We start from the raw sequence: 10,483 nt of genomic DNA on the forward strand, positions 1-10,483 counted from the left end.
ATGTGTGAGAAAAATTTGACACAGCCTGAAGGGATTTCTCCCCGTCTTCTCCTTTTCTGCATGAGGGGTGGGAGATTACAGGTTTAATGAAGTGGCCATGCTGTGGATGTGCTGTGTCTTGCAACACTGCCTCTGACCCAGGGCAGTGGACAAGATGCAGGGATGACCCGTCATCCAGGAGATGCCAAGATAAGAGGGAGGGTGGAGGGGAGTAGTGTGTATTCGGGATGGAATGAGTGGGAATGGTTTTTATGCCTTTTTGGCTACCTCCCTTGTAAAGGGGAAAAAGCCTTTGATATATGTATGTACTTTTCAGACCATTGCTGTAATTTATCTAAATCTTCTTGAATATCTAATTGATTTAAGTGATCATTTGCCATTCAGCACAATTTTGTAGCATCAGCAAATTTGGAGACAATAGATTTTAGTCCATGGTCTATATAATTTATATATACACTTAACCCTCGATTTAATGGACAAATGCATGCAGACCCTTGTCCGTTATTTGCAAAAGTCTATTATTTGACAATCGGGTCTGCCCGTTACCAATACTGGATACCGGACGTAAGTCTGAAACGTAGAAAATTGTCCATTAGGTTTCGATGTGCACATACGTATTATGTAATAAAAAGCTACAGTACATATGTATAATGATGTACATTACATATAAAGAAGAAATTGAACCACGCTGTTAGGTTTTGGTGTGCACATACGTCACTACCAGACTCCTATCGGACAAATTTTAATTTTACGGACTTTGTCCGGTACTATTTGACCGTTACTACAGGACACCTATGAGACAAATGTTCATTTTACGGACTTTGTCCGGTATTTGACTGTTACTACTGGACACCTATTGGACAAATTTTCATTTTACGGACTTCGTCCGGAATTTCACTGTTACTACCGGACACACTTTTTTGTCCGCTAAATCGAAAGTCTACAAATTCGAGGTCCGCTAAATCGAAAGTCTACAAATTCGAGGTCCGCTAAATCGAAAGTCTACAAATTCGAGGTCCGCTAAATCGAGGATTGAGTGTACTACAAATAGAAGTGGCCCAAGAATGGAACCCTGAGGAACTCCACTCAACATTTTTTTCATCTAGAAGTTTTTCCATTTAAAACAACTCTGCTTTTGGTCATTCAACCAATTTCTAGTCCAACTTAACAGACTACCACTTACTCCGTGTGAACCTAATTTAGTAAGTAGCCTTTCACGGGGGACAGTATCAAAAGCTTTTGCAAAATCTACATACATATACCAAGGCTTTTTCCCCCTTACAAGGGAGGTAGCCAAAAAGGAAAAGGCATAAAATCATTTCCACCCATTTGCATACATCATACATATACCAAGGCTTTTTCCCCCTTCCAAGGGAGGTAGCCAAAAAGGGAAAGGCATAAAAACACTCCCACCCATTTCATCCCCAAATACACTCCACACCCGTCCCACCCTTCCTCTCATCTGAGCACCTCCTGGATGACGGGTCATCCCTGCACCCCGCCCACCGCCCTGGGTCAGAAGCAGTGTCGCAAGACACAGTACATCCACAGCAAGGCCGCTTCATTTAATCGGCGACCCCCCCTCTCCGTCCCCCTTTGCATATAAGGAGAGGACGGGGAGAAATCCCTTCGGGCTGCGTCAAAATTTACTCACACATACTCATGCAGTCACAACATCATCCATATACAACCATTCTCCACTCACCTCTGTCTTCCGTCCTCTCCCTTCCTTCCTCAACAGACATTCCCCTCTTCCCCAAAGCCCCCTTCACCCCATCCATCCACCTCATCCTAGGACGTCCCCTCATGTTCACTCCCTCCACATCTGCCTTCCATACCTCTTTTACTAGTCTTTCTTCACTCATTCTTTCCATGTGTCCAAACCATCCTAATATTCTTTCATCAACCCTCTCTCCCAAATCCTTTTTCACCCCTGTTCTCCTCCTCCTATATTAAATCTATATTGTTTCTTTTGTCATGATTCAAGAATACTGTGTTGTAGAATTTAAGTAAGTTAGTCTTGCAAGAACGTTTCCATCTGAATCCATGCTGGCTATCATTTATCAGTTACTTTCTAAATAATGTTCTCTTGTATACAATGCTTCCTCTACAGACAAAAACATAAAATCTCTTCTCTCAATGACTTAAGGGTTGATCCATTGCCCATGCCCAGCTTCCTTGGGAATACACTCCTCTTGTAAGAGAGAACCAGAGCAACAAGATGGAATTGAGTTTATAGGGTGAGAGGCTGAAGGAAATGGAAAGCTCAGCATTTGGGGAACATGCACCAGGGAATGAAAAAGCAGATATGGAGGTGAACTATACAGTAAAGGAAGCAAGTAATTTATCTATTCCTAGCTTATTACACCATATAGCCAGCCATTCAAGTGTTCATAGACTAGGTCAGTGCTCACTAGATTGGGTGAAAGTGGACAAGAGCTTTGGACATGGTCAATGTTCTGTATGGCTTCTCTGCACTTGCAGGATGGGTCAGTCTTGAGGCCCCATTTAACCAGATTGTCACCAATTCTGGCGACTTTGGATCTTGCTCTATTTAGTGTGGACCATTTGTGTCTTGGAAGTAGTGCCCCATCTGCAAGCTAAATGATAGGAATGAAAAGTGCCATGAGAGGTAGGTATCTGGAGGTCAATGGAAAATGAAGGAGGCAGAAAGGGAAAACCTAAACATGTTTGAGATGAAGTGTTTAATAAGTATGATGGGTGTTATAAGATTTGGCAGATTGTTTGAACCTTTGGGAAGAGCTGTGCCCCACTGCACTTCTTCTGACCCAGGTATTGTGGCAGGAGACTGGGCAACTAATCATCCCCAAGGTGCTGAGATGTGAGTGGTGGTTGAATGGGTTTCTGTTTCTGAGGTGGATGTGTGCTGTGCATAGGCCACCCCCTATATAAAGGAAAAGTGCCATTAGTACATTTATATTTTTTATATTTGAAGGAATTGAATATAAGTAACATCCACTGTTAACATTTTAGTCTTCAGAACATTATGTTTCCCTGTTATATTTGCTCCTTGTGGATGAAAGGTCAGGTCAGAAGCAGGGGGCAGGGATGACCTTTTATACACAAAAAGCTATGATCAAAGGAAAATAAATGGGTGACAGATGGGAGTGGGATGGGTTGGGGTGACTGCATACCTTTGCTGGCTACCTCCCATGTAAGGAGGAAGAAGCTTGGTATATAGGTAGAATGTTATGCATTAACCCCTAGAATATAATGACACCTATGTAGGCATTATGAGGGGTGAGTATAGAAGAATGCTGGTGTTGGCATCCTGATTTTATTTATTTTGTAGTTGTAGCTGAGTGACAGACTTTATCTCATTTCCTGTGGTTATAAACATCATGGGTATTTACCTAGTTGTATTTTGCGAAAATGAGTGTAACTGCTATAACTTAATATTTTGTAAAGTGCATATAGTGATGCATCATTGAACATCAGGCAGCCTAATGTGCATGCAAGTATTTGATACATATTGAAGAGATTAATATGTTTTACAGGTGTATGAAATTTGTATCTTTCCAACAGAGACAGAAGGTCCCATTTTTTCGGTGCAGGAACTTCAGCGGGCCACCATTTTGGAGGAGCTGCCATTTGTATTGCCATTCCAAGCACGTACCAATGTCTTCAGTACACTTTTAAGCAATGATCGAAATGAAAACCAATTCAGATCTAATTTCTTAGAGGGCAAATTCATCACTGTAAACATCCGAAGAACTTACATCTATGAAGATGCTTTTGAAAAATTATCAAGATCAAATGGTATGTAATTGATACATGTGCAAACAAGACTATGCATATTTGCAATGCAGGTTAACAAATCTGCAGAATTAGTATTTTAATTTATGAACATTGTTTATTAAAGATATTTTGAAGTCAGTGGAATTATATTACAATGTAAAATATGTGTAAATATTCTAATCATTTGCTTTTATTGTGACCCAGAGCCAAATCTAAGGTACCGCATACGAGTGCAGCTTCTAAATGCAGTAGGGCTGGATGAAGCAGGCATTGATGGTGGAGGGATCTTCAGGGAATTCCTTTCAGAGCTCCTGCAAACTGCCTTTGATCCTACACGAGGCTTCTTCCTCCTGACAAGAGAAAATACTCTATATCCAAACCCTGGTGCACACTTGATAGCAGAGAACTACAGAGAACACTACTACTTTATTGGAAGGATGCTTGGCAAGGTTTAAAGAGAGGCATAAGAGTAATTCATCTAATATGAAGTATAAGTTTATTAGTGTAATTTCGAAGATTATAATATAATAATAGATCTAGGACATAACTTATTGGAGTCTTACTTGCCTGGATCTTGAGGAAGATTCTCGCAGTGCAGGTCTCATGCATTATACAATGCATTAGAATATGATGTTTCATATTAATACCCTTGTGTCACTGTATGTTTGGTTAGTTTTACATAAATGACCAAGCAGGCTAAACATGGTAATTCTTACCATTAAAAGTTTATCTGCCCCCATTTTCTTGTAAGTTTATAAGCTTGCTATATGACCAATCATGATACATTTGTATTTTCAGAAACCTAAATCAGTCGTAAAACAAATTATTTGTATGAACTTCACTAAACAGATTTTGTTGAAAATATTGTTGTATAAAAAAAGTACACATTGATGTTTTATGAAGTTCTTTAGGAAGATGTTGTCAATTACAACTGGAATTTTGTCCTAATAGTCCCTAAAGTCTTAAAGTAATGACTTGTGTATGTCATTGAAAAGATATGTATATATATATCAATATAGAGTTTCACTGACATACATAAATCAGTACTTTAGGAACTTTTAGAACAAAATTACAGTTGTAATAGACAACATCCTCCTAAAGAAACTTCACATAATATCATTGAAGCAGTTAAAGAGCAGGGGTGTTTTTAGAATGTTTGCCAGCCCAAAGATCCAGACAAATAGTATTGCTCCACTAAGTATTTTATACTTTTAAACTCTCACATGAAATCCATTGTACTAATATATTTTTTTTTTTATTCATTTTTTTTTCCAGGCTTTGTATGAAAACTTGTTGGTAGAAATTCCTCTGGCTGCATTCTTTTTATCAAAATTACTTCTTGGGCGTTCTTCATCTTCATCTATAGAATTTCATCATTTAGACTCTTTAGACCCAGAATTATGTCGAAACTTGCTCTATTTGAAGACCTACAATGGTGACGTACAAGACCTTGGACTTGATTTCACAGTTCTTAATTCAGAACTTGGTCAGAATACAGTGAGTAAAGTATGATTCCTTTACAGACATCCCCCTCTTTCTCAACGCCCCTATTACCCCATCCATCCATCTTATCCTTAGTTGCCCCCTCCTGTTCACTCCATCCACCTCTGCCTTCCACATATCTTTTACTAATCTTTCTTCACTCATTCTACCCATATGTCCAGACCATCCCAATACTCTTTCATCAACCCTATCTCCCAACTCCTTTTCCACTAGTTGTGTTTCATATACTCTTGTAGAAAATTATTTAATTTGTTTAGTGCGAGAGTAATTTGAGAATAAATTATGAAGAAAATAATAGTCATGTTATGACTTATTCCCCACACAGGTTGAGGAGCTAATACCAAATGGCTCTAACATAGCAGTGAATAATGAGAACTGTATTGAATATATATATCGGATGGCAGACTACAAGCTGAACAAGCAGATTGCCAAGCAGTGTAATGCCTTTAGGGATGGCCTCTTTGACGTCATCTCTGCAGACTGGTTGCAGATGTTTGATTGGAGAGAACTTCAGATGTTAATTTCTGGTGCATCAGCCCCAGTAGATATCAAGGATCTTAAAAATAATACAGTTTATTCAGGTGTGATTCCATTTGTGCCTATATTTACTAGCTTATTCTCTGGTAAATATGTAATATTAATTATGCTATATTGTTTAGATAATTATATGCACAACTTGATACCTATACTTGAATTGCAGCTTAATTTTGGCTTACATTTCAGGAAGTTATAATGAAGAACACCCAACAATTAAAGCATTCTGGGAAGTAGTTTGCAATTTTAATGAGAAACAGAGGAGACAGCTACTAAAGTTTGTGACGAGCTGCTCTAGACCACCACTTCTAGGATTTAAGGTAACAAAATAAATAAGAGACTGCTAAACGTTTATTAATCCAATTGTGAAGAAGCTGAGCAATGTATAATATGAAAAAAAGTATCCATCCATTGCTGCAACCTGATTGAATTTGTCCAAGTGATCATAGCTGCATTGTTTCTGACCCAGGTCAGTGGGCAGGATATAGATGACTCTTCATCCACAAGGGACTAAGATGATAGGAATAAAAGGGTGGTCAAATGGGTGGGACAGGGGTTGTGCTTAATTTTTTTTAACTAGCCAGGCTGACTATTTAGATTCAGTTTTGGCTTGTCCTAAAAAAATTTTACTATTCCGACTTGTTTTTAATCACATGAGGTAATGTAAATTTTGGGAGAGCCTGGGTACTATTCAATCATTAATTCACATCCAACAGCCCAACATAAACATTATTCTACCCCTTTCCCCTGTGGTACCCTATCAGCAGATGTGATGGGAATGGATTCTAAGAGGAGATTGTATGAAGGAGTGATTGTGCTAACAGCACTCTATGGAGAAAAAACATGGAACATAAGAGAGGAGTTTGAATGTGTTTGACATGAGGTGCCTGAAATTATGATAGAATAGAGTGATAGCTGGATAGTGAGAAACAAGGAGATGAGGAGGAGATTGGGGATGGAAAGGGAGTTAGGAGATAGGGTTGATGAAAGAGTATTGGGATGGTTTGGACATATGGAAAGAATGAGTGAAGAAAGATTAATAAAAGAGATGTGAAAGACAGAAGTGGAAGGGGTGACCAAGGATGATATGGGTAGATGGGACAAAAGGGACATTGGGGAAGAGGGGAATGTCTGTTGAGGAAGGAAGGGAAAAGACAGAAGATAGGTGTGAGTGGAGAATGGTTGTGTATGGATGCTACTGTGATGCAGCCCAAAGGGATTTCTCCCCATCTCTTTTTCTGCATGAGGGGATGGAGGAGGGGGGGGGGGGTCATCAATTAAATGAAGCGGCCTTGCTGTGGATGTGCTGTCTTATGACTGTTTCTGACCCAGGGCAGTGGGTGAGATGCAGGTATGACCCATCAAGGAGGAGCCAAGATAGGTAGGGAGGAGGTGAATGGGAGTAGAGTATGGAATGGGTGGGAATGGATTTTATGCCTTTGTTTTATGGCCACCTCCCTTTGGTATATGTATGTATGCCTACTCCATTGGTAAAACAGCTCTTGCCCATTTCCTTCTTAAATCTAAAATTATCCAATTTGAATACATTACTGTGAGTCCTGCCCTGTTGTCTTAACCCTGAACAGGGAACGTCCAAATTTATGATTTTGCATAGAAGTTGTACCACTTCTGGCACGCCCACTTTACTTTATAACTTGGAGCACTTCTTCCCATAAACCTTTGGTTTTTATTGTTTCTAAAAGTAGGCGTGCCAGAAGTGGTACAACTTCCATGCAAAATCATAAATTTGGACGTTCCCTGTTCAGGGTTAATATGATGACCTTGCCTGCATCCCTTTGTTAATACCCTTGATCCACTTGAACACCTCTATTAGATTACCTCCACACTCTGTGTCTTTCCAGAGAGTATAAATTAAGGTGCCTAAGCCTGTCCTCGTTAGGTAAATTTCTGAGCCCATGTATCATTTTGGTCATTCTCCTCTGTACTGATTCTAATGAATTTATATACATTCTATAGGATGGAGATCAAAACTGTACCACATAATCAAGGATGGATCTAACTAATGCCAGATTTATTCACAACATGTCCTAGCAATGAAATCTAATGCTTTGTGAACTCTAGTTCTGGCACTAATGCGCTGTTTCCTAGATTTAAGGTCCGGACTCGCTAGAACTACCATGTCTCTCTTGCACTGTTTTCTCTAAAAAGATGTTATTTAAGGTTTGGGTCTTTTAATGTGGGTGGTTGTGAGAAGGAAGATGGATGTGTTGGCATTAAGTGAAATAAGTTGAAAGGGAGGGGTGAGTTTGAGTTTGGGAGTGTAGTGGGGAGGGTGTCAGGAGTGAGGAGGGAAGGGGTGGCTATAGTAAGTGAAGAGATAGGTAAGTGTATGGTGGAATGGAGTGAGGTTTCTTCAAGTTTTATGTGGATGAAGGTGAAACTGGGAAGGGAGATGTAGGACTTTGTAAGTGCATATGGGCCTGGTAGTGAGAAGAGTGTAGAGGAAAGGGAGGCTTTTTGGATAGATTTAATGAGTGCATAGAGATTTTTGGGAGAAATGTCAATGTAGTGGTTTTGGGAGATCTCGGTTCTAGAGTAGGGGATAAACCATTAGACCAAGTGGTTTGGAAGTGTGGAGTGCCTGGTAAAAATGTAGTGGAGAGTTAATGGTGGAGATGTGTTTAGAGAGTTGATGATAGCTAACACAGTGTGTAGGAAAAAAGTTAAGCATAAGTACACTTGGGAAAAGGTGGTGGATGGAAGGGTGGTTGATAAGTCTTTAACCTCTTCAATATGAGTAAAATATTGGCTCGCAGATCAGGTTGCATCACAATATGTGCATTACAAAATATAAAGTTACTAGTGTTATACTCATTTTCTTTCACTCTGAATAAATATGATGTCACAGAAAATGTGATCAAGCCCATTCACAGATTATGGGGGGGTCACTCAGCTACAACAAAATAAATATAATCAGGAAGCTGATGCTGGCATTCTCATATATTCTACTCTTGGCTCATGATGCATATTTAGGTGTCATTGTATTTAAGAGATTATTGGACTGTAGTGGTATCCAGGAGAAAAGTAGGAAGAGTTCTGGATGTCCATGTTCTTAGGGGGGAGAGAGGTGGAATATCAGGTAATTTTTTGGTAGAAGCGAAGTTGAGGATAGATGGAGAAAGAGGAAAAGGACAGAAGGTATGGAAGTGCTTAGAGTAAACTTGACATATATATATATATATGTATATATATACATACATATACCAAGGCTTTTTCCCCCTTACAAGGGAGGTAGCCAAAATGAAAAAGGCATAAAACCATTCCCACCCATTCCATCCCTAAATACACTCCACCCCCTCCACCCTCCATATATATATATAGATAGATAGATCATAACTGATGCTTCCCTTTTGTATTAATTTATAGGATCTGCAGCCTGCATTTTGCATTCAACCTGTTGCTGATGAAGTGAGACTGCCAACTGCAGCTACATGTATGAATCTTCTCAAATTGCCACAATATCCACACGTGGAAGTGCTACGAGAGAAGCTTTTGTACGCCATCACATCAGGTGCTGGCTTTGAGCTGTCTTAGCAGTTTCCGAACAGTGCGTCTTATTGTGTGTGTGAAGGTGACCATGTTAATGTATCATTGCATATAGAATATGTTGCTAATCTCTGAGAGGAATGTGATATTGTTGATGCAAAATAAATGTTGTCAGTTTGGAAGGGAGAGTGGTAATGTTCTTTGGATGCTGACTCAAAAGGAACATGGAGAAAATGAGTGTCACCGCAGATGTCTGGTTTAAAACAAAAGGAATACATGTGTTATGAGTGTTTGCAAATTCAAACATTTTATGGGCTAATTCCTTTGTCAGTATACCTGCTGCTTCACAAAAGAGACAAGTGATTTATTTCCCTAAATACAAATACCAGTGAGCCTTTTGTGCTTACCCAAATAAATTGCCTATAATTGTCATTTCAAAGTTGGTTAGACTTAAATCCTGTTTTTGAGTGTTGACACTGTACTGGTACTTTATGTAATCTCGTTTGTTTAGAATTTATTTTTCGTACACGTGCATTCGACACAAGTATGATTGAGTTTTGATAGCCATAATAGAAAGCCTTAGTGAAATGGCTAACAGTAGCATAAATGTTATTCATTCATATAGACCTGCATACCTCTTCATGTGTTACCTACTTCCATGAACAGTAAACTATCTCTTAGTTTTGTACTAGTCAGAGGGCAGAACTTGAGTAACTTAAGCTACTTTTTATGTTTAGATATGTCTTAAAAACCCTTATTATGTATACCTATTATATATGTGAGATATACAAGGTCTTACAAACAATGAGGCTACTCATTGGTTACCATGAATTCTATATTATTGTGAACCAGCATGATTATTTTAAAGCCTACAGTTGCCACACAGAAATGCTTGCAGCATTTCCAACTGCTAAATAAATATCTGGTCATACAGTAGCTGCCTTGTTATTATTATTTTATCATTTCTTTTGTGAATTTACTTTTTATCATTGTTTATTTTGACTTTAGCTACCTCCCTTGTAAGTAGGGAAAAGCCCTTGGTATATGTATGTATTATTGTTTATTTTCACGTATTTCTTGTATTGCTCTCCTCTCCATCTCATCAGTTATTAACTGCAACACAAGGTGATTAGGCATGGGTGAGGAATGTCTCCCCACTCCTATTCATTTTTATCACACA

General features: G+C 39.0%; 1 protein-coding gene across 3 annotated transcripts in view; it reads left to right on the top strand.

The window, feature by feature from the left end:
* The window catches only part of LOC143027075 (ubiquitin-protein ligase E3C), a 36,090-nt gene extending 26,415 nt beyond the window's left edge, over window positions 1-9,675 (top strand). For all 3 annotated transcript variants that reach the window (XM_076188006.1, XM_076188005.1, XM_076188007.1), the window contains exons 14-19: window positions 3,547-3,780; window positions 3,964-4,208; window positions 5,035-5,256; window positions 5,588-5,843; window positions 5,986-6,116; window positions 9,184-9,675. In XM_076188006.1, the coding sequence (XP_076044121.1) occupies window positions 3,547-3,780; window positions 3,964-4,208; window positions 5,035-5,256; window positions 5,588-5,843; window positions 5,986-6,116; window positions 9,184-9,351 (1,256 nt within the window). In that variant the 3' untranslated portion in view covers window positions 9,352-9,675. The remainder of the gene's footprint in view (window positions 1-3,546; window positions 3,781-3,963; window positions 4,209-5,034; window positions 5,257-5,587; window positions 5,844-5,985; window positions 6,117-9,183) is intronic.
* Window positions 9,676-10,483: the final 808 nt, after the last annotated feature.

The sequence above is a fragment of the Oratosquilla oratoria genome, chromosome 7 (genome assembly GCF_046742065.1).
Source record: "Oratosquilla oratoria isolate Oo_2021 chromosome 7, ASM4674206v1, whole genome shotgun sequence".
In the NCBI taxonomy this organism is placed as follows: domain Eukaryota; kingdom Metazoa; phylum Arthropoda; class Malacostraca; order Stomatopoda; family Squillidae; genus Oratosquilla; species Oratosquilla oratoria.